General features: G+C 44.9%; 1 protein-coding gene across 7 annotated transcripts in view; it reads left to right on the top strand.

The window, feature by feature from the left end:
* CTNND2 (catenin delta 2) overlaps positions 1–24,393 on the top strand; it is a 1,263,346-nt gene that overhangs the window by 711,000 nt on the left and 527,953 nt on the right. For all 7 annotated transcript variants that reach the window (XM_019483895.2, XM_059728600.1, XM_019483890.2 and 4 more), the window contains 2 exons: positions 6,750–6,784; positions 7,748–7,864. In XM_019483895.2, coding sequence (XP_019339440.1) covers positions 6,750–6,784; positions 7,748–7,864 — 152 coding nt within the window. The remainder of the gene's footprint in view (positions 1–6,749; positions 6,785–7,747; positions 7,865–24,393) is intronic.

The following is a 24,393-nucleotide window of genomic DNA, read 5'->3' as shown; positions in this document are numbered from 1 at the left end:
GAGGTTCAGTTGTGGCCTCTAGGATCCTGTCTGGCCACTTCTCCACCCCTACGTCACCTTGGCTGCAACAGCACCAGTCTCCAAGCTCCCTCTCCTTCTGGCTTTCACTGCCTGACCCACTCCAGGAGGTGAGACAGTGCAGTATATCACACTCTGGAGTCATGCAAATGTGCAGCACAGTGGTTGGGGGTGGGGGGGACCCTGCAGGTAGGCAGGGGTGGGAAATGGCAGGGCAACATGTGGCCTGGGGGACCCAGGGCTCCCCCTGGTGCAGCTCATGGATGTGTGGGCCCCACTGGCATGGCCTGTGAGGTGTTTGTCCCCTGGCCGCTTGCATTAAAACTAATTACTTCTCTGCCATTGCAGTGTCAAGGCATTAGCAGTGCTGTAGTCTCCATTACTTTTTACCTGTATATTATAGGGTCCAAATGCACCTTTTTCACTTGTGACTTTTCCTATGGAAGGGGTTGGAATTGGACAGTTTTTAGGAATAGTTGGTTAAAGGGCCGCCTGGAAACAGAGGGGACTGGACTTGATGCTTAGGAGGCTATGTTGGTCCTATAACTCTTGTATCATGGTCTGACTTTCAGAGACTGAATAACAGAGACATACGCACACACATATATACAAGTCATATTGCTGTGTAGAGAAATTGTGACACATGATTTTTCATTCAATGTCACTCTAATACAATGAAGCAGATTGGCTGTCTTATTTGTAATGGAACATTTGAAGTAGAGAGATGATTAAATGAATAGCAGTGGCACAAGGTTATAGCAAATGAATCATAATTATTCTTCCATCTTGGATTATAGGAGGTCATTTTTATACCTGTCTGAGTAACAAGCTCATTTAAAAATATATTATGCTGATATGTTTTCTTCTACTGTTCTCATTTAATTTTGGCTGGGAATCTTTTCTGTCTCTCTCTTAATATATTCATCTTCTGCTTCTCTGTGTACATTGAGTATAATTCTTCATTGTGCTGAATGCCTTTATCAGCGTGTTCAGCACCCTCAACTTCCTCATTCAGTAAAGTTGATGGAACCTGGCTCCTTGAGAAGTCAGGCACAGATATAATATACATAATGATAACTGGAAATGGGAGGCAAATAAATCTGGTTTGTTGCATATTTAAAAGGAAACTGTCAAGTTGAAAACTATATTTCTCCCTGAAACGTTGGACCTGCTCTAATTACAGACTATATAAAAGATGACTAACTGAAAAAAATTTGTGAAAAGCAGAGAGAAAAAATCTTTGTTTGTTCAGTTTGTGTATCTGCTGGCACTTTGTCTGTAGTCAGTTTCATGGTTCTTCTGTTGGATTAGTAAGATCTGATCCTGTATTTGGATCCACTTGAGCAGACAGTTGCACTTGTGAAACCCATTGTAGGGTCAGCACCTAGGTCAGTTGACTTTTCAATTTGTCCTTGGCTAAAAAGATGTCTTTATGCATGACAGCAGCAAAACTCATCCTCATCCTCTAAAATATTTTTTTAGGTGAATAAATAAGGGAAGTCAGGATGCCTGGATGTACTATTTAAGTGGTGCTATAGATAAACATTTTTAAAGAGTTTTTATTTGAAATCTAATCCGATTTGCCATGATAACCTCACATGCAGCTTTTTTTATGAACAAGATAAGTTTGATGGCCAATTATACATTATGAATTGAGAGGTAATAAGTAAAAAAGCTAAACAGCACCTTCCTTAACTGGGAAGAGTTGGTTCTATATTTTTAAGATCATAATATATATTTTCATGCAATAATGCATCGATTGAATCAAATTGTCATCAGGATTAGAAATAGTAGTCATTAAGTCTGCTACATGACCTATGAACATGCCAGCATGAATGAAAAGAAACCAACATATACCTGGAAAAATCAACATATTGAAAACTCACTATCCTTCAACTTGTTTTGACCTCCCGTTTTGGATTAATGCAGGATTTTTTAATATATATATATTTTTTTTGTATTACACAAATCAGTGCCAGCTTCTTCAATCAGGCCTTTGACACTGTCTCCCACCCCATCCTCATTAAAAAACTAGGTGACTGTGGCATCGATGCCTACACGGTCAGATGGATTGCTAATTGGCTGAAGGGTCGTACTCAGAGCGTGGTGGTGGACGGGTCATATTCGACCTGGGGGGAAGTGGGCAGCGGAGTCCCCCAGGGCTCGGTCCTTGGGCCCGCACTGTTCAGCTTCTTATCAGTGATTTGGACGACGGGGTGAAAAGCAACCTGTTCAAATTTGCTGATGATACCAAAATTTGGGGTGAGATGGGCATGCTAGTAGGGAGGGAAAGACTGCAGAAAGACCTGGATAGGTTGCAAGGGTGGGATAACAAAAACAGGATGCGTTTCAATATGGACAAGTGCAGGGTGCTGCACTTGGGCAGTAGTAATCAGCAACAAACTTATAAGATGGGAAACTCCCTTCTTGAGAGCACGGAGGCAGAAAAGGATCTTGGAGTCATTATTGACTCCAAGATGAACCTGAGCCGACAATGCGAGGTCACAGTGGGCAGGGCTAACTGGACCCTATAGTGCATCCACAGGAGCATCTCAAGTAGGGCCAAGGAGGTGATCCTCCCCCTCTATGCGACACTGGTCAGGCCACAGCTGGAGTACTGTGTCCAGTTTGGGCACCCCACTTCAAGAGGGATGTGGACAACATTGAGAGGGTCCAGAGGAGGGCCACCCGCATGATCTGGGGACAGCAGGGCAGACCCTACAATGAGAGGCTATGGGACCTGAACCTGTTCAGCCTTCACAAGAGAAGGCTGAGGGGGGACCTTGTCACTGTCTATAAACTCACTAGGGGGGACCAGAAGGGTTTTGGGGAGACCTTGTTTCCCCTAGCGCCCCCTGGGATAACAATGAATAAGGGCCACAAGTTGTTGGAGAGTAGGTTCAGATTAGACATCCATAGGATCTACTTCACAGTTATGGCAGCTAGGATCTGGAACCAACTTCCAAGGGAAGTGGTGCTGGCTCCTACCCTGGGGGTCTTTAAGAAGCAGCTCGATGCCTACCTGGTTGGGGTCACTTGAGCCCAGTTTCCCTCCTGCCCAGGCAGGGGGTCGGGTTAGAAGATCTACAAGGTTCCTTCTGACCCTACTTCTATGATTCTATGAATTGTGTTTGCTTTCAGTGGCTGCATCTACACATACAAATGCTGCTGGATGGGTTTACTCTGCAGTAATTTAGGTTTACTCTGCAGTAATTTACTGCAGAGTAAACCCACTTTGGGCAGATGTCTATATGAGTGGGCATTTGGAAGCAGCCTGGAGAAGGCTGCTCCCACCCTGCTCTGCCCCCCTGAAGCAGCCAGGGTGAGCTCTAGGCTCCCCCTGGCTGCCAGCTCAGGGGCTAGCAGGGAGCATGGGGCTAGGAGACAGCTGTCTCCTGTTGGGGGCTGGGAGATTGCTCTCTGCCCCTGGAAGGTGCCTACTGCTGGGGCAGGCTCCAGTAGTAGAGCCCAAACAGAGATAATGTCCCTGTGCACCAGCAGCAGGGAGCTCCTAGCCCCAGCTTCCTGATCGGGGACAGGGACTTGGAAAGAGCTGCAGGGGAGGGGCAGGTCCCTGCCCTCTGTCCTGATCCACTGGTGGGGCAGGGAGTTGAGACCTCCCCCTGCTCTGCAGCTCTTTCCAAGCTCTGTGCTTTGATTGATCAGGTAATGGGAAAGACCTGTGGGACTGGGACCTGTCCCAGACCAGGACAGTTCCCGACCAGCCCTAAGCTGCATGGGGAAGACTGCATGTGCAGCCTGGGGCTGGCTAGCAACTGTCCCATTTTGTGGAATTCCCAGCCAGCTCTGGACAGCATGTGCAGACTTCCCTGCGCAGCCCAGAGCTGGCCGGTAACTGTCCCAGTCTGGAGCAGTTCCCAGCCAGCTCCAGGCTGAGCAAGGAACTCTCACCATGCAGGGAGCTCTTGGCCCCAGCTCTGGCAGCAAGGAGCTGTATCCAAGGTATTCATAAATTACACAGCATCTTTGTGCATAGGAAAAATGGCTGAAGATCTAAAATCCATTGCTTATTAAAGAGAACTTTTATTTGCAACTTGTACAGATGGAAAAAAAAAAAGATTTGTAGTAGACAGTTAAAAAATGTTCTTCTTTCATTTTCCTGGGACATACAAATGATAATACTCTTATCAGTATTCCCCATTTATGCAATTGTAATATCCTACCAATGTGTAAAAATGCACAAGGTGTTTTAATTATGACTACAGTAGCTAAATCTCTATGCAATTATCATCATCAAAATGATGCAAACCACTGAGTAACTGTGAGCTTTTCTGACCTACAAAGGAAGTGTGGGTAGGGAGACAAGAAAAACAAGCATAGGACTGAAGTATACTTTCTGTATGTAATTCTACTCAATTCACTGACCATATTTTCTCCATTGAAGAAAATATACCTGTCCTATCCTAACTATTACATATCCCCATGCTTTTCCATCATCCCTGTGTCATCTGAAAGATGGTAAATGCATCTAGTGTGATCCATATATTAGCATATTGCTGTCATGTAAGGAAAGATAATTATATAATTTTTAAAAATGATCTTAACACTAGAAAATGCTTCCTTCTTTGGCTTCCATACCACAAACATTTATGCATGTGATTAACTTGAATTCACTGCAACTACACATCCAAGTAAAGTGACCACATGCATAAATGCAAAGCCTGGGTCATATTAATTAAAGCCACCTTATTTTCTTGGGCATGTGTAGATGAAACAAGGGCCCTAAATTAAAGCGGTGGGTTTTAAAAATCACCGCTTCAATTTAGGGCTGATTAAATCCCTGTGTCGTGCCCACACCCTACTGGCTTCCTTCCCCACCAGAGAGGCAGGTCAGGGCAAGCTGCCAGTAGGTGGAGTGGTCCCTGGGCTGCAAGGGGGGGCTGGTGCATCCCTCTGCAGCAGCTGCAGTGCCCCCCAGGTGCACCTACCTGCAGGCACCCAGCTCAGGTGGTCCCAGGGTGGGCACCAAAGCTGTGGAGGGAAGCACCGGGCCCCTGCGCAGCTCAGGCAGTCAGGCAGGTTCCAGGGGAGGGAAAAAAAAATTCAGGCTCGCTGCTTTCCTGGAATGCTGTCAGTCAGCCTTCAGGGTTTCCTGCAGAGCCATGGAGCTGCACAGAGCCCGGTGCTTCACTCCATGACTGTACAGGCAGCAAACTAACACTCCTTGAAGGAGTGTTAGTTTGCTGCACCTCAAGTCATTTATGGCACATTATGGCACCGAACTTCCTAGAGCGGCCAGAATTTATGCACAATACGCCACTGATGTGTGCAAACACTGACACCATTAAAGCGGTGCAAAAGCATTTAGCCCACTTTAAAGTGTTGTGCAAACATGCCTCTCATTTCGTCTGCACACGGCCTTGAATACCACGTGCCCCCAAATAAAAAACACACTTTGTTTTTGACAGCACAGTGTAGCAAAAAGGATTTTCCAGAGTCATGGGCAATTGTTGCACATAGAGTAAGTCCTCCTGGAAAAATAGGCTGCATCCAGACGAGTGCAGCTGTGCGGTATGTGGCGCCACAGACATGTCTGCAACATCATAGACCGCACGCTCAGTTCTCCGCACTGCAAGGGAGCAGTGCAGAGGGTTTCCTTGACTCCTGGATATCCCACAGGGTAAAAACTCACAGGAAAAAAGGTGGAGTGGCACACATGGTGGCAGCATTCAACACCCTAAGCCAGAGCCTGGGTGGCTGGAGCTACACTCCGCTGCCAGACAGGCTCTGCATGGCGGGGTCACTGCTGTTGCAGCCCCAAGAGGCCCCCAGAACCCCAGGTAAGGCTGCTGGGGCCAGCCCAGTGCTGGCCTCAGCCTCCCTTACCCCACTGGGGTAACTTGCTGCACACCAAAGCACACGTGGCACGGGCGTTCCCCAGGGCAACTAGTGGTAACACAAGGTGTGCCACTTCTAGTTGTCTCCACAGAACCAAACGTCCACGCACATTACCATAGGGTCCAGGAAGTGTGGCAACTCAGGAGACAGCATGCATGAAGCAGCAGGAACTTTCTAGTATGACAGGACACTAACAAAGGTAGGCTCCACACCCTTACAAGGGCAGCAGTAAGACCCTTGCTTCTTTATTGTATATACTAATTTATATAAATTCCTGTAAGTAAGTGTTGTTTCCACACCACAAGCCTCATCAAGATAGTACAGATTATATGTGGCATCTCACTTACCTTCAGCTAGCTCATTGGCTCTTCAGCCAGTAGTTACTGCCTTACCAGTCAGTGGCTGTGAGAGAATTAACACTGGACTCCACCTCGGCTGTTTATAGCCTCTGGGAGAAACAGCCATCTCAGTAGTCATGAGTCACAGTGTCTGTTTCCGCTATTGCACCCTGCTTCTATTCCAGTGAAGAAAAATCAGCACCCCAATTTTCAAGGGCTGATTTGGGGGAGAAATGTGTGTGGTATTTGAGAAAATACAGTTGATCTTTGAGGAGGTGATATATAACTCTTCATTTCCAAGAGAAATCTTGGGCTGTTTCCTAATTTTAATACTGGCCAAAATAACTCTAAAAAATCAACATGCCTTTATCTTTAAATCATAGTTTAAACACGTTATTGTTTGGTATTGTTGGATGAGTTTCATAATGGTGAGTGGGTTAACATCTGAATAATAGATTTGGACTGATTTTTCTCAAATGTTATTTTTAAAAGTTTACCCAAGACCTTTCTAATTTGTTATTTATTTATTTACAGTTCTACGGAAGAGCAGTTTCATTGGCAAACACAAGGTAAAGTACTTGTTTGGATCATATCCTTATATTTACTCTCTCACTAAGGACTGTGTTCTCTAGACAGAGTGAGAAAAATTATGGAGAAGGGTAGGGAGTATGCACTAATTGTTATTAATATTCTTTAGTCATTAACAGTGTTCAATATCCCTCTAGAGAAGTGGCAATAATTGATACTCACTCATGCTTAAGAGACTGTAGCATATAGTCTAGTCATTGTAAACAGCGTGAAGACCCACCTCACCCCATCCCACCCCATAATTTCTTACAGATTGAACAGAAGCATTCTCCATTTGCTTATAAACACTAATGGTCATATTTTAAAAGTAGAATGACTACATGTACATCTTTCTAGGCCATATAATCCAGCCTCCTTTGAAAAGCTGACCCTATATATAAGTGGTGCTCCGCCTTCCTGCCCATGGACCAGAGGAGTGGCATGGGGTTGGTCCATGAGCCAGATCTTGTGGGCAGAGTTGAACCATTGGCTAGATCCTGCATGGACTCAGTGGGCTGGGTGGATCCGCATGTGTGATCCAATGCATGGCGTGGCCAGCTGTGGACTTACCCTGCACACCAGATCCAGCCACAGATAGATGAGGCATGCCTATGCAATTCAACACACAGGGCCATGCCATCTAGCCTGCAGAGCTCCCCAAGGGTTTGGAAATTTGGCAGTCGGGAAGTCGTAGCAGTCTTAATTGCCCCAACTATAGAAGCTGTGGCAATTAAGACTGCCACTGCTCCCCCACAACAACATTTCTGGACCCTTAGGGAATTCTGCAAACTGGAATATACAGACCAGAGGTTGAATACCCCTGCTATAATTTATACAGTTCTTTGATTAGTTTTGAATGTAAATAGTTCCTATTTTATACAGATTTTTATTATAATTATTTTGTTTTCCCTTTGAATTCCTTAAACAAATTTCATGATTTGTTTGGTTCATTTTTTAAATTGCAGATGGTCAGAAGGACATTGAAGATGAGCTCACAACTGGTCTTGAGCTGGTGGATTCCTGTATTAGATCACTGCAAGAATCAGGAATACTTGATCCACAGGACTATTCAGCTAGTGAAAGTAAGCTTCCAAGACCTTACATTTTTTTTCCTGATGCACTCAAATCCATTATGACTAGTGAGAATAGTTTTGCTTTTTAATATAGAAGCCATTGTTTCATATTTTTCTCATTTAATCTGTTAACTTTGGCAGCAGGTAGTATAAGCTAAATTATCTGTAACTGTGTGCATGATCTATTTACCTATATGGATTATGTTTGTGAAAAGCTTCATATCTTTTCAGAAGTTATGGACAAAAAGCATTTATGCTAGGATTTATGCAGAGCCAAAATAAAATGCTATTTTTCTGTTTGGGCCCATCACCATTTTTGATGCCACATTTTCACCACCTAGTTGTGAGGTACAAGGCTAAAACTTTCAAAGGTTTGTGTAAGTTGGAACAACTCTGTGGATGGCCACCAGGATGCACAGTGAGAAGATAATGGAAATCCTGGAAAATTCTAAAGATGATGGCAGGGCATATCAAGGACACCAAAGCTCCAGAAGAACCAGCTATTCTCAAACTGGTTGGTCAGGCATGACTAAGGGTTGATATCAGATAAAGGTGTTCATGGAACAACCTTCCATTAGCTACTGCAGGATCCTTATTCTCTAAGACACAGTCACACATACCTGAGAGGCAGACTAGCAAGGTTTTCCAGGAAGCTGGTGGAAATATCAATAGAGATACTGCTGTGGTTAGGAAAAGATAAGTTGATCTCTTTATTTCTTGCTTTCTCATTTTCCTAGCCAAAAAGTTCTTTACTTTCAGCACATTTCCTCATTTTCTTCTCTCTGCTCCTGGTGTTCTGTTGGTTCTTCAGTTTTCTGTACATATCCTCATGTCTCTGATGTCCCCTACAGTTTCACTGCTAACAGCTCCATCTCAGCCACCAACTATTAGTGTAAGCTTGATGACAGGTCTGCTGCACTCATCTTTCTGTTGCTACCTGTTATTTTCATACAAGCCATTTTCTGGATGCGCTTGTTCACTCTAAGATAAGGTGGCTTTCCAGGAAGGGGGCAGAGAGAAAATAGCATTCCCATGAAAGCCCTTTAGGATTAGACTTTGGTCCCACTTCTGAGCTAAAGTTGTCCTTAATTGTCAACCAAAAAGACCTTTTGCAAGACATATTCATTTGTCCAAACTCAGAGAAAATGGGCAGGACTATAGGGATTTCTTAGCAGCTGTTTTATGATTTCTGTTAGCAGTTGATGAAGGAGGCACATCCATGATGTAGTTTGTGCATATATATTTAAAATGTATCACAGTGCTCCTATGGCAGAGAGAGAGTCCTGTTTATGGATAGTGTGTATAGCAATTAACAATGAATAAATATGTAAATTATCAGAGGAGCTGATGGCACTATTATAAATTTTAATGAGAAGTTCACACCTCCCATTAAAAGATTCTGTTTTTAGTTGGCAAAAGTTAGAACTTTGCAAAATTATAACTGTTAAAAACTGAAATATCCTTTGCATAGATTTTTGATTGGAAAATTTTAGCCAAATCCTATAATTGGGGTTAGGAAAAGCTAGGTAACTTGCCTACATTAAAATTCTGACATTTTCTTTGATGAGATTTCTGATGTTTTCATTTTTTGGAGCAGGGACTTGAAATTTGACAGATTGTGTCTGAGATGGGTACTTTGTTATCCAATGAAAATCTATCCAATTTTTACAAAATTAGACGACTTCAAAAAGTCACAGTTTGAACATGCTTAGTAAAGACTTGTGCGGCTAATTTCCCTAGAGCTTGGGTTACACACCACAATGGATGTCTTCCACCCCAGGATTAAACAGGCCTTTTCTTGAAATTGCTCCTCAGGACTGTTGCATGCAACAGTGGGTCAAGGTTTAGGTCCAGGCACCCAAACTGAAAACAGAAAAATTGTCTCCCCTGTACTATCAATAACCCCAGGGTTGTACCCTCCACAGTATGAAGGTGAGAACTGTGTCGACTAATATAAAAGGGATGAGACCTGGAGGACTGGAAGCTGTCAATGGGGAAGGAAGTGGGTAGGAAAAAGTTGGGAAGGGCTGGAAGACAAGTGAGACTGGGATTGGATGAAGAGCTGGCTGGACCCTGGAACTGAGAACTTTGTGGTTGGTGAGGAGAAGGTGAAAGAATATGGAGATGTAATGAGGAAGCTGTGTTTGAAGTGAAAACTGACACTAATTGGAGAAAGAGACTAGGACACAGAGCTTGGTGGCCCAAGATACTGCTATTGGATGAAGACCCTTAAAAGTTAGATTGGGACTAAAAGACAGTGGGTTAGGGGAACATGAGTTTATTGGGCCAGTTGACTGTTTGACAGACTTTAGTTTTGTTGTACAATGTTTGGTTTAATCATAATTTAGTTTTGATGATATTGTATACCTTAGTTTCCCTGACTAGCTTGTACATGGGGAAAGAAGGGGTTAGTTGTGTGTGGATCCAGAACTGAGAGTCTCTTCCCATGAAAGTAGTTGTTTTCAACCAGTAGGCTCATAGAGAAACTATAGATGGCAACAAGGGCAAGTGGGGGCAGAGTCAATTGATCCTTGAAAATGTTATTGTAAAGCCAGGCAGTGCTACGCTGAGTTACACTGCATGTGTACTACCTCCCAAATAGAGAACACTAGACCTGTCTTATCATGGTGCTTCAGGTGGGCTGATTGGCACAGCCAGAGACGACCTGAGCAGGGTGTGGGTCCTGGGGCGAATCAGCCTGTGCGGGGCCCAGGCCCCGGGTGTGAGGAAGCCGGCAGGGGGGCGGTGCTGAGTGGCTGGACATGAAGCCAGTGGCAGCATGGAGTTGCCGTGACTGCTCCGCCCAGCTCTGTGGGGCCCTCCAAAGCGCGAGGCCTGAAGTGGTTGCCCAAAATCGTCCCAGCCTGGGACGGCCCTGGGCACAGCTGTCCCAAAGGCTGTTGATAAGAGGTGGAGTTAATAATTCTGGTTCTGCCTCCCTTTCCAGAACTTGCTTGGGTGTCTTTGCAGTATGCCTAGCAAGAAGGTGGTATGCTAAGAGACTGTACATTGGGGTGGGGAGATTGGAGGGTTATGGAACTGCATATGGGAAAGCAACCAGAATTGGGAGAGATTGAGCTGTGCAGTGCTGGATTTGGGCTGTGGATGGAGGTATGCAGTAGGTGGAGGGGCAGCTTTGGGCAGAAACAGGACCTGGTATGGATGGCTTAATGCAGTGCCCAAGCACTGAATTCCATACCTGTGCCATACTAAGTAAAATCAGTTTAAACTAAACTTTCATAAATGGTCAGATTGCATTTCTCCTTCCTGGGTGCCTGACTTTAAACACTAGAGTCTGATTTTCAAAATTGCTAAGGACAAACAACTGCAACCAAAATTATGGCAGCTGTGTCTTGAACATGTAAAATGCTGTGTGCTGCTAAACAATTGAAAACCCAGTTCCTAGGCATCACAAATTGTGGCCAAAGTTAATGGATACTTCTGGTATTAATTGCTCTGTACCTCCGTTCCCCAGCTATAAAAGGGGTAGATAATATTACCCCTTCCTCTCTTAGAGGTGTGCACATTCATTAATATTTGTGGCACACTCAAATATTACAATGATAAATGCTGTAGGAAAGCCCATGAGGAAATTAACAATTCTGTCTTTAGAACAAGGTTGCAATGTGTAATGAATAAGAAATAAAGATATCCATTGAACAATGGGGACAAAATAGAATATTGAACAGCATCACCTTAAGAGTGCACTGTTCACTGTGCACTGGGTGAAACAGGGGTCCTGTGAGACAAATTGTGTGGCATTATCTAAAGACTGTCTCTTAAAGCATAAGCACACAGGGCCTGAATTAAGGTTGCATAAGCAATTTAGGTGTGTCTTTTTCTAACTTTTGAGTTCTTGGCTTTCCAACTCCCTAAGAATTTCCTTTAAACCATGATTTTTTGTGTGAAAATTGTGTGTGTGTGCGTGTGCATGGGTAAAGAATATACTGAAAACCATAATGAGGGCATTACTGAATTGCCTTGGTAATCTTTGGTTTTTGTTGTTTGAGCTTTTTTTTTAATTGCTTTCTGTTAAAGTCTTCCCACAGAGCAGTATTGCTTGGGACTGCCAGCCGTTTATAGTCTCTCTAAGTACCCTCTGAAGCCATCCCAGGCTTAGCTTCTAGAGAGCTACTGCAGATTGGAATCTGCTTCATTTCCCGTGTGAGCTCCTTTTCTGTGCATGTTTTAAGGGAAAAGAGAAGCTTGAAATAAGATTGCCCATGCATGAGGATACCTTTACCCATCTCTCCTTGCCTTTGCATTTTAAAATACTGATCTCTAAAAGAACACAAAGTTCAAGAAATAAACTGCCTCTCTATTTTGGTGCTAGTCCTCAGATTTGGCCCAGATTCAAAAAAAGGATCTAAGCCAGGGGTGGCAATGTTTTTCTGGCAGTGGGCCAAGTCCAAAGCGGTCCCACACTAGGACCTTACCACTACCAGAGCTTCTCTGTTCTGCCTGGCTCTCGCATGGTACAGTAAAGTTGTACGCTGCATTGTACACAGAAGTTTAGTTACCAGGGCTCTGAAATCCAGCACCACAGCTAATTGCTTAGATGAGGGGTCAGCAACTTATGGCCCACTGGCCAGATCTAGACCCACTGGATCCAGCTTGATGCACGTGAAGCCCCCTGCCACCAAATGCTGCTGTATGCCCCAAGTTGGAATAGGCATAGGCACCTCAGAGCAGGATCTGCAAAATCAGCCAACAAGGAAAGTTTGCGTTTAGGCTTACGGGGTAGGCACCTACCTTAGCTTTGCTAGGATGTGCATCTCTCTGCTCAAGATTTTAAGTCTGGAAATTCTCCTGAAGGTTTCCCATGGCCCCTTTATTTCAAAAACAGGAAGAGGAGAAGAAATAAAAAATTACGGTGACTGTGAGCTGTTCTAGGGAAGCCCCGAAGGAGAAAGAGCTGGGAGGGGCACCGAAGTAAGCATGCCTGTCCCGTTTGACAGGTAAGGGACTAATTTAGGAAGTAAGGGATGACACTTGGAATCCTCTTAGGGAAAGACGGGAACTGAATTGAGGTCTCTCACATCCTCTTATCAACTCCCTACCTTTTAAAAGAACGTAATGGGCCCTGTTGTATTTTGTGTGAAACCCGACCCAGCACAAATGCTCTGATAATCAGGGATCCAGATTTTCCATTCACCATGGAAAAATGTGGTAAAACATTGATGCTTTCATTTTAAGGAGAAAAATGCAGGTTTTGTCTTTTTAGGAGAAAAACACGGGAAGCAGCAGGTTTCCCCTTGCAAGCTGTCAGAGTTCCAGCCTTCCAGAGTCTGGGGGTTTTGGGAGGATGGCCATCAGGCAGGTACACAATATGCATGTCACATGCACATGGTAGGTAGCAGCATGAAGAGCAACTCCCACAGCTGCCTGCAGGAAAGTCTGGGGGAGGATTGAGGCTGTCATAGTGAGGGATGGAGGGAGTAGGGCAGGGCTGGGGCTGGGCCTTGGGCTAGGGGTGCTGTCCAGCTGGGGTGGTCCATGGGGCCTGGGGCTTGGGGCCCGGGTGGGAATGTGCAGCTGTAGGGCCCGGGCAGAGAGTGAGATGGAGCCACATGTGGCTCATCTGAGGGATGGTAGTGGGGATGGCTCTCATGCGGGCTGGCAGCTGTGGGCTCAGGGCTCCCCACCCTGCTGCCTTCCCCCTGGGTGGGGCAGGGAGGCTCGGTGCAGACAGTGGTAGGTCCATACTGCCATGGCAATACACCCCCTACCATCCTGGCAGCAGTGGGGTGCACAACTCTGTGCCATCACCCCTGCTGCTGCTGGGCGGGCAGAGAGCATGAGGGGAGTGAGGGACCTGTGGATCATAAGTGAGGGGCCCTGGCAGGGCCAGGGAGCTCTGGATTTGTAGTGAGGGGCACTGGCACAGCCAGGGGGCTGTGAATCAGGAGTGAGGGGCATCCACAGCCCTGGGAGGTTGTGGGACAGGAGTGAGAGGCAATAGTATGGGCAGGGCACTGGCATATCAGGACTGTTCAGCACCACAGAGCAGTGTGGGGGACAGCCGCAGCTGGCCTTGCCTCCTGGTGAGCGAAGAGGGTAGAGGGAACTCTGATTTTCCATGATAAAAAACCCAAAATCAAATGCCAAAATGTATAGGTATTTAGAATGTATTTTATTATAGTGATTGAGGTACTGGTAGGCTTCCAAACTGCTTTAAAATGGTAAATAAATAAAATCTTGTGTTCAGCTGACAACTATCTTTAGTGGTATTTCATTTTAATCATGGAAAAATGTGGATTTGGAGTTTTTTAATCAGAGAATTTGCGATTTTTAAACAGAAAACCAGGTTCCCTGGTGATAATGTTTACCAGATTGAGCCTCTTGAAACACTAGAGCCTCTTGGTGAGGCGGAAGCTGAGTGAGAGTTTTGAAGAGCTAAGATATGAACTTACACAACTAATTCTGCATAAGACAGTGTGCAGGTACCTAAGCCCTATTTTGGATCTGGGCCTTTGAAACTTCTTCTGGAAAGCATCTTTTATGTTCATTTTGGACAGAGGTAAACACTGATCTCTCTGTTGTAAAGCATAACATTTTATTGGTGGATCCTGCCTTGGGCTCTCTCTAACTAGTGCTCCATTCACTCTCTTCTAAAACAAATTGATACATCCTGGTATTTGTGGCTTCTCTAATTCAACAGAAAGCTTCCAGATTGGAAGTGGCTGCTAGTAGTCTGGGTAATGTGAAACTGCGGAAACTCAGTACATGTTTCTGATTGAGGAAGTCAGTTCCCCGGATCAATCTTTCTAGGTCCTTGAATGAATGTGTCTCAGCAGCATTTGAAAGTTGGCCAAGTGTCTGTTGATTTATTTTCACAAGACCGTTGTAAAACAGGGAAGTTGCCTTTGTTTTCGTGGAGGGAGAAAACAGTGCCATAGCGACTGAGTGAGTTGCTTGGGGTTATGCAAGCGTAGTGTGGGAGAGCTGAGAACAGAGTATATATCTCTTAAGTTCAAACCCAATCCTTTTACCACAGGACTATCTTTTTGTGCCCTTCATGTTGCTGGAAGTCCATCACCAGCAACTTATGCAAACAAGGCCAAACATGATCTGCCACCTGTAAAGTTTCCCTGTGGAGTTAGGGGTTTAAGATTCTCCTGTACAGGAGGATATGAATGGTTGTCATTCCTGCTTCCTGAGAAAAAAAGACAGTCAGAGCTGCTGGAAGTGATGAGGGATAGTGTGGACCATCAGCATCTGTAAGAAGGTTGGACTCCCTTTCCTATTGAATACCTGTTAGGATTGGAATACACCTGCAGTACTTAGTCCTTTATGTTCAAAGCTGGCTACAGGGAAGCTGCTCCCTAACAGCTGTGTAGTAACTCCTCCCTTTCATTAGCTCCTCCTGCTCCTCTCTTTTCAGGCCAGGACTTGAAAATGGCTGTTGCCCTTCCCTCTTCTTTGACCCATCAGTTGTTCTTAAATTGGAGCTTGGGAGAGATGCAACTAATGTGGCTCGAGAAAAAACTAGGATAGGCAGCCTGGCAAAACTAATAAAACAGATGTCTGGGGAGTAGTTGGAATAATTTGTGCAAGAGACCCATATGTAACAGCTGCAAAGACTTGCTTGGCTGCAAGCTGAGTGGGTGAGCTGTGCCTAAGAACTTTCCAAGGAAGGTAGCAAAAAGTTTGCAGGGGGTGAAATTGCTTTTCCAAACAGAGGGTATGCTGTGCACAATGCATGGTTTTTACTGGAGCATTTGAATTGTGACCAGAGCCCCCATTGTAAACCCTGAAGCCTGTTACCTGCAGTGGCTGGTTGGAGACTTGTTTTTGCTGAGTTACCAAGAAAGAGCAAAGAGTCCCCCTTCCCTAGAGAAGCAGAAGCCGCCTCTGCCACCTAGTGGTGGATCATAGTTAAAGCTGTATTGCCATTTATTGTTATGGGAAGGGGAGTGTCAACAGAGGGAAATCAACCTGGGTTATGGGGGGGAGGGGAGGGGAGGGGAGGGGCGGACTGTTTTAAAATGTTATAACCAGGTGAATGTAATCACTGAGGTTGTTTGATGCAAGTGGGACCACCCAATATGGTGGAATTATTCATCTATTGTTGCTGTTGTAAATTCTATTCAAATTGTTGGTTTTTATTATTAACTATTGATATTATATATATTTCTTCTCTTGAGTTAATCATTTCTGTATATAGTTGTGTATAATAAAGAAACCCATTTGTTTATTGGACTTAAAGTAAATTCTTGGGCAGTGAGGGTGAGGGACATACCTCTCCATGGGACACCTCAGTCAGCAGAGCTGCCTGAGGGAGTTCCCAGGGCTACTAGGACCCTGAGGATCCAGAATCTGGCATATTGCCTGGCCTAGTGTGCTGGCAAGGGTGACGTAGATAGGTTACAATGAATTGTAGAAGGGTGGGTTGCAGATTCAGTGCCTTGGGAGACACCAGAGTTAATGGTAACGAGCTGGGAAGTGTCAGAGGTCACCAGAATTGATGGTGGGGAGTGTTGTTGTGCATCAGAATGAAACAGGGCAGAAAATGGGAAAAGTTTGGCAACTGAATCAGTCTTGGGCAATATGGGAGTGTTCGATGACCTGGAATCAGTTTTCTGGAGAGTATATGTGGGTTTGGATGTGGTGGGCTCCAGAATCTGTTGTGATATATGTGTGGGGATATTTGGGGGGGGGCAGAATCAATTGATCTGCTTTCCTAAGGGAGGAGGCAGAATTAAACCAGTGTGTGTTGTCTGATGGTTGAGATATTAAATGTTTTCTGTTGTAGAAAACCAAGCTCATTTTCCCTTTTTTAACACTGTAGCAAGTCAGGCCTTGGGGCAGCCAAGTCACCTGGATCCCACCCCCTGGATTCCACTTTACTCACCCACCCTCTGGCCTCTCAAGATCCCACCCTGTTGTCTCTTCTGCCACACCTTGATGTTATAATTGGACTGGAAGGCTGTTCCTTAAAGGTCAGGGGTTTTCACTTCAGATCTTAGATCCTTGTCTGGGCTGCAGTCTCCTGGCTTTGGCCCATTTTACTGTGGCTGGTTCTTGGTCCTCTCCACCCAAGGCCCACTGTCCCAGGACCCTAGGCTTCTTGGTCCCAGCTCCAGCCTCACCCTCATGGGTTCTGGGCTCCTGTATCACCTTCCTGGGCTGTGGGCTCGTGCCCTCAGTTTCTGGGGGCTCCAGGCCCTCCTTCTGCTTCTGTTCTTTCTGGGGTCTGGACCTGTGCTCACAGTCTTATTTGTTACAGGTACAAGTTCTCTGTTTGCAGTCTGGTCCTCCAGCAACAATAGCAACACAACGTTAGGCACTGCCTGCATGCCTCCCCTTGCATGCCTCCCCTTACAACCTCTCCCAGTCCTCTGGTTTTAAACACAAGTACAGGCCTAAACCACAACTGCTTCCAAAGTAAAATCCTTTTCCCCAGCCTGGGACCATGTCATTCCATGGTAACGAATAAAGGTATTACCAAAATAACCTAGCTTCCATGTCAGGTGCTGCTGGGTTTCCTTGCAGCCCTCCCAGGGTCTGGAGTTCCTCTGCTCTAGCTGGTCAGAGCCAGCTAACCTCCTTGGCCATGGTTCTGGCCTTATCAAGCCTGTAGGCACCTCTCAGGGTCATCTGATCCACCACTTCTGACCTAGGCCTGGCAGTCACTGGCCTGATTGCGCTGTCTGTACCTGGGGCAAGCAGCTATCTTCTTAAAGGGTTCTCCAGCTCTACTAGTCCCCCTGGGGACCTGGATCTAGCTGGTTTCTCCCTTGCTCTCTCTTGTCTTCCGTAATAGGGTAGAGGCCCCATTATAAATACCCAGAGCATTTTTTCCTTCTTTTTCTTTCATGTTATAACATGATGCAGAGACAGCTTTGGCAGCACTAAGGTCTGTCAGGCTCACTTCTTGCCTGCAGCCTAGTGAGAGAGAGTAGATATAGAAAGTGTTACTTTCTGTACCACTTTCTATACCCACTACACCGAAGAAGGGAAACTGGAAGTTTCAAAGACATCATGCGGGTTATCTGCTCATGCAGGTTATCTGTAAGTGTAGGCAAACCTGAGCTTTACTCATGTTTTCCTTTCTAAAGAGAATAAATATGGTAGGAACCATACAATGAATGCAGATGCCAGTACCATGTTCCCCTTCTTACTTGCTACCAGCTCCCCTTTGCCTCCATCAATATGGTTCCCTAGCAGACCATAGTCATTTATTTCAACTGAAATAAATAAAGTGGAGGACTACTATGGTGGTCTCCTTGGCATAGAAACTCATTCTGAAATTGGTTAAAATAAATACAAAATATTCTTACAAGCCTATACCACTGTAGTAAAGGTTGGAAATAATTCCTTTCCTTTGTCATAACATCAGAAAAATCAAGGCCAGCTGATTACTCAGTTCAGATTACTGAGTTAAACAGTCAGTGGTTTCTTGACTATTCCTAATCACAAACCCAAATGCCACCCAGTAGAAAGTGTTCTTGTTCTAATGTAAAGAATCTGCTTTTAAAATTTGCATTGCAACTTCTCTATGCTTTCTATTCCATTCACACCTAACAAAATGAAAATTATTCCTCCCTCAAAATTTGGGAATCCTGCTTTGTCTAATCTCAAAATACTTACTGGAGAATGAGCATGTCTACATAAGATGCTTTAGTGCACATTAGATTAGTATAGATTAATCTAATGTGCAATAAACTTTTTGCCTTTAACATGGCAGATTAGTCTATATTAGACTAATCTAATGTGCAGTAAAGTTTCCCTATTTACACATGCACAGGATTTACTGTACAGTAAATTAGGCTAATGCATGGTTTGCTAGTATCAAGAAATACAGGTACTAGATTAACTATGCATTAGCTACTGCACAGTAACACATGTAGACACTGACTGGGAGCAATTTGCTGGGAGCTGTCTGTGGCTCCAGTGTGGAACTTAGGATCACAGCCCAGCTCAGCAGTGCTGGCTTGGGGCAATGCCCCATGGCTGACTGGCAACTGCACCCTGAGATTTCCCCTTGTTTTACTTGCTCAGGGAATGGGGGATGTCTGTCCCCACAGCACTGGGCCGGGAACAAAAGCTTTCCCATCCCCTCAGTCCTGCTGCTGCCTACGCAATGCACACCCCAGTTGGCTCCGGCTTCCTGGCCATGAGCTGAGCCAGCACTGGGACCAGGGCGAGCTGCAGGGAGGGGTAAGCAGCACCGGGACTGGGGGGCGAGCAGTGCTGGGACTGGGGAAAGAGATGTGTCTCCCCTTTGGTCCCAGCACTACTTACCCCCTCACACCCTCTCCCCACCCCAGTCCCTGCTTACCCTTCTGTGGCTCCTCCTGGTCCTGCTGCTACTTACCTCTCCCCCTCCCCCAGCTCCCTCCAGGCCTAGTGCTGCTTACCACCCCTGTGGCAGTCCCAGTTCCCAGTACTACTTACCTCCCTCCCCTGCAGCTCCCTCAGTTTCAGCACTTCTTCCCCACTGCAGCTCTCTTCTCCACACACACCCCCCACCGGGTCCTGGCACTGGGGCATGTGCTGTGTAGACAGCAACAGGATTGAGGGGATGGGAAAGCTTTCTGTCCTCAGCTCAGTGCTGCAGGGACAAATAGCTCCCCCACTCTGACACTGCTCAGCTCCTGACTCCTGGGGGGAGCTGAGAGCTGAGCAGCACTGGAACCGGGGACAGATAGCTCTCTCTTCATAGCTCTCTCATCCCCTCATCAAGCAAACCAAGGGCAGACCTCAGGGCACTGCTGCTGCTCATCCATGGGGCTTTGTCCCAAGCCAGTGCCACTAAGCCAGGCTGCAGTCCGGAGCTCCATGCAGCTGGGAGCTGTCCCCTACTCTGGGACAGCTCCCCCCTCATTCCCTGGAGCCCAGGCCAGACTCCTGTGCCCCTTGCCAGCCCAGGGCTGGCATCGGAGAAGCCTGGAGCTCCCTCTGGCTGCTGCAGGGGGAAGAGCAGGTCAAGGGAGCAGGAGCAGCCTTGGACTCAACTGCTCCTGTTGAGAGTAAATTGGCTTCTGATGTGGGTGCACGTGTAGATTCATTCAAAGTTTACTGCACCTTATTTTAATGCAGAGTAACCTTAAGGAACATTAATTGTGTTTGTAGAGGTACCCAATATAACAACACAATCTTTGCTCCCATTCAGTACTAAACAGCTCTTCTCAGAAAACGTCTAAACAAATAGTTTTGTCTTGCCACCCTTTTTGTCTGCAATATTCATAAAATACTTGCTGATTCCACTACACATTTTGTTGGGATCTTTACAATACCAGTGACCATTTGTGCACTATGCCTCCGTGCCTATCTGAGGACATAGCAGGTGGGGGCGGGGGAGCTGTAGCCACGCTCACCATGCACTTCTTGCCTTTAACATGGCAGATTTAAAACCTGCAGGCCTCAAGCCCTATTCTCTGTGTGATGGCCCCCAAGTCATCTAAAAGATGGACAGGTAGTAGGTGCTTCTTCTGTAGCAGTACTTCCCTATGGTCTCATTCACCTGATCTAACTGAAACTTCTCAGTCTCAGTGCATGAATGGGAAGATGCACTCTTCCAGTCACCAGAAGTGGAATCCATGCTAACATCTCAAAGAAGAACAGTGGTCTTTCAGGATGTTATAGTCAGTGTGGATTCCACAGCTTGCTCCCCTTCCCTATTTTTTGTGTGTCCACAGCTAATGGAAGCTAATGTGGGCTTTGAATTGTGAAGAATTGAGAGAGGGTCAGGCTCATGTTATATGTACAGATCTGACAGACACTGTTTTCAAGAGAACACTCTGGTTTTCTTCATCCCAGGTATATATGCACTGACATTACTTACATTACTTCAGCATTTTGAAGAACCATATTTACTTTGGGGTAAACGTCTGTGCTTGATTCTCTAGAAGAGTCTCTTTAGGTATAAGCAAATTTAGTTCTGTCAAAAGCAACCCAAACCTTAGTAAAAGTTTGAAAAACTTTAACACCTATACTTTTTGTGTCCACTCTTTTTTTTCCCCCCTGGTTAAAGAAAAATATATGCTACTACAAGATTAGACATTTCATGTAGCCTGACTTTGTGAGTTCTACAGGGTAGTACAGATAAATGTGGGGAATCGTATTCATACCAAATCTTTAGAGGCTCAGCCAATCTAAACATGGCAGCCTGTAAATAAATCTGGGGATTTAGTATCACCACTCTCATTAGACACTGAGAAAAAGCAGTGAGATGGTTTAACCCTTTGATTTCTAAACCAAAATATGTGTGTGTGTTTGTGTATATGTGTGTGTACACACACATACACACACAGAGTTGTGAATTAATTTCTCATATATTACCTTGTACTAATTAATTTCTCATATATTACCATTAAATATAGAAAGGGAAAGGATAATTTAAAACAAATGAATAATATGGCCACTCCAGAATACCAGCAACAATATGACTTACTTGGGAGAGGCATGGGATTGAGAAAAGAGAAATAGTAGCAAATATGATTTACTGCTTATAGTTCTCTTAACAAAGTTAAACTGCTAAGGGTTATTGTCACACTTAACATACTTACTTGAAACTCAGGAAGAAGAATGAAAGATTGTTAATACCCAGATCATGGGAAACTAACTACTCAGGAATGAACAGCCTAAGGCAAACATATTCTCTAAAACAATTTAAATAGGAGTTTGAAAAGAGGTTGATTCTAGTTTTCCAGGGAGTAACTTTCAAAAGTGAATGTCTGTGTTTTAGCTCATCTAGCTGGTATGAGAACTAGGAAGCTTACATGCATGTGTTTGCTGTTGTAGTTTTGGACCACTGAAGGCTGCTGTGGCACTTGCCAAGTGGCCTTCTCATCTTTTTCCTCCTGTGGTGGTAATAAGACTTGGAAAACGGAACTGCAAGTGGTTTGGGAGGGCAGCCAGCGCAAAGGAGCAAGATGGGATCTGATGCTGATTCCAGGCTTCCCACTCCAAACCTGCAGCACAGTCATTTAGTCGGTGCCTAATGGGATCTTTATTACCCAGCACCCACCGCTTCCTCCATAAGAGCCTCAGCATACATTGTCTCTCCCATGCTCACTTTCCCCAAGGCACTACTGCTTCTGCCATCTTCTACGCCTTAAGGTACCACGAAGAGTCGTGCTAGACTCCCTTGAGTACCTCTCTACCTACCACATTACGTGAGTCTAAGACAATACTGAATTTAAAATGACCCCCAATAATTAGATTCCATATATGGAAAATTTGTAATAATTTTCCAGGTATAGAATCTGTGTTGGAGGCTTGTCTTGAATTCACTCTCTACCTCTCCCCCAACACATTGCCACAGTAGGGAAAGCAGTGTCTGGGGGATCTGGATGGCTGGGAGGAGTCAGATGGCCCACTTACCCTCCCCCTCCCACATACTTCCCCCTACAGCCTTCCTGGCTCCCTTGCCATGTGCATACCCCCACTCCAAATTCCCCAGTCTCTTTCAACCACCACTTCTCTCAGTTTCTGCTTCTTCTACCTACTCCCCGTTCTCTGCCTCTCTCTTACTGTCATGCGCTGCTTAGGTTCTATTCCTCCATGGAGCACAGCACGTGAAAGCACAGCTCCTGCCAGCCACATTGGCACTGCTGATTGGCCAGGTAGGGTATGGAGTTTTCACGTGCTCCATACTGGTGCAGGAATTCTGCCTGAGCCAGAGCTGAGCTGCGCCTAATAGCAAGTGGTGAGGGAGATGGGGCAGTGGGCAGAAGCTGGAGAGGGTGGAAGAGAGGGCAGGCAGCTGCTCTGAGTCTGACCATGCTGGGGAGGGGCACCTAATCTTAGATTTGAGTAAATATAGTACTGCAGTCAGGACTCACAAGATTTGTACAGCTACATCACCTACCATTGCCTGTCCAGTGTAGGATGGTTTAACCATAAATTTAGAGAGAGGCTTTATTTGCACTTCTTCATTTATTTTGTATGGCAGTTAATGTTCTAGCATCTGCTGTACTTGTATGCTTTTTCCTGTGTGACTTAATTGTTACTAACATGCTAATTCAATTAAGAATATCAGAAATGACTGCTGTAATTTACTGTGAGACAAGGTATTGCCTGATTACATCAGATCATTTATTCTGCCTGCTTGCTAGTCACCTCAACCTGATGTGTGTGACCACCTGGTTACAGTTTGTAGGAAAAGGAGTGAGGAAGCTTGAGGTGTCCATGCTAGAGCTGGCATTGTGTCATAGTTATTGCAGTTTTAAAAGGAAATCTGAAATTGAATGCTTGCCTTGAAAAGCATAAAATGCCCTTAGAAAAACATGTGATTTCAATTGGTAATCATGGGGATTTTCCACCCCTTTCCCCCTACTGCCAAAGCATTAACAAGAGAATGGGCATGTGATTTTGCAACTGTTTTCATTATTGTAGTACAGGAAGCAAGGAAAAGTACATTGTGCCTTAAGGCTTATCTAACATCTCTCCTGTCTATACAGGTGTTCCAAAAAACGATATTGCCAAAGAAATCCTTGCTTCTCTTATATTTCCTGGACCCATCACAGTTACAACAGCTTGCCAACTCTATTAAAATTTCAAGAGAAGCAAGACCCTCCACTCACTCCAGTCACTCTTGAGAAAATGTGGATGTTAATAAATTGTACTGAGAGGAGAGAATGGGAGAGAAATTCATTTTGCTTCTTTAATTCTGAAGGATTTTTTTTGAGCTGCTTCTTTTCTGAATGATTTAGTCCCCTTATGGCAGGCAGATTCTGCGTACCCTGATTGTCCCTTCCACTTTGGATAAGTCAGGCATACTTTAAAGGGATAATTGCTCTCTGTAATGTAAGATATTGGGGAGAAAAGAGAAAAACAGATCATAAGCTGATAAATATTTCTGCCAGATCTCAGTGTCTCCAAATATACATGCTGAACCTTCTCCTAGAGGCAGAGATTGTATCTTCCTCTGTACTCAGAATACTTCTGCTATGTTTTGTGTCCTACATTAGTATAAATGATAGTTAATGTGTGCAGTGGTTAACATGTAAGAAAAAAGGATATAAGATTATTAGAGACCTACTGTATCATCAAATCCAGTTCCCTGTCATCACAGGAAACTGCATCACAAGCACCGTCTTAAAGGTAATTAATCCTTTTCCTTCACTAGTTCCTTTCATTCCAAAACCTCATTCCTCTGATGGATAAAAACCTTCGTGTATGATGATTTGCATTGCCTGTAATAGTCCAGAAAAGATCAAAGAAAAACGAAAGTTAGTCATCCTCAAGGAGCCTAGTCACATGTTGAGAGAGAGTAATAAACTAAAAACTGTTCCAGCTTAGGCACCTTACCTTATAGACCCTCTGCCAGTATAGCTGCGTTAGATTTGGGTCCTTTTTACCTATAATCTTCAATATAGCAATGCCAGTAGCACTTTATAGTGTAAAGCCAACCTCAATCTATGGAAAAAAGGGACTATAAAACAGTTAGGCATAAAATAAAGCAACTAAAATGGTGAAGGTCTTTGAATTTTGCAGAAGCATTTATTAATATACCCTGTGCTATGCTGTAAAGTAACTGCAAGCTGATCTAAAATCTGTTTTCCCAAAGCGGATGTTCTTGGGTAATG

The sequence above is a fragment of the Alligator mississippiensis genome, chromosome 5 (genome assembly GCF_030867095.1).
Source record: "Alligator mississippiensis isolate rAllMis1 chromosome 5, rAllMis1, whole genome shotgun sequence".
NCBI lineage: Eukaryota > Metazoa > Chordata > Crocodylia > Alligatoridae > Alligator > Alligator mississippiensis.
Note: the sequence above shows the minus strand (reverse complement) of the source record. Positions and strands in the feature narration are given on the sequence as shown.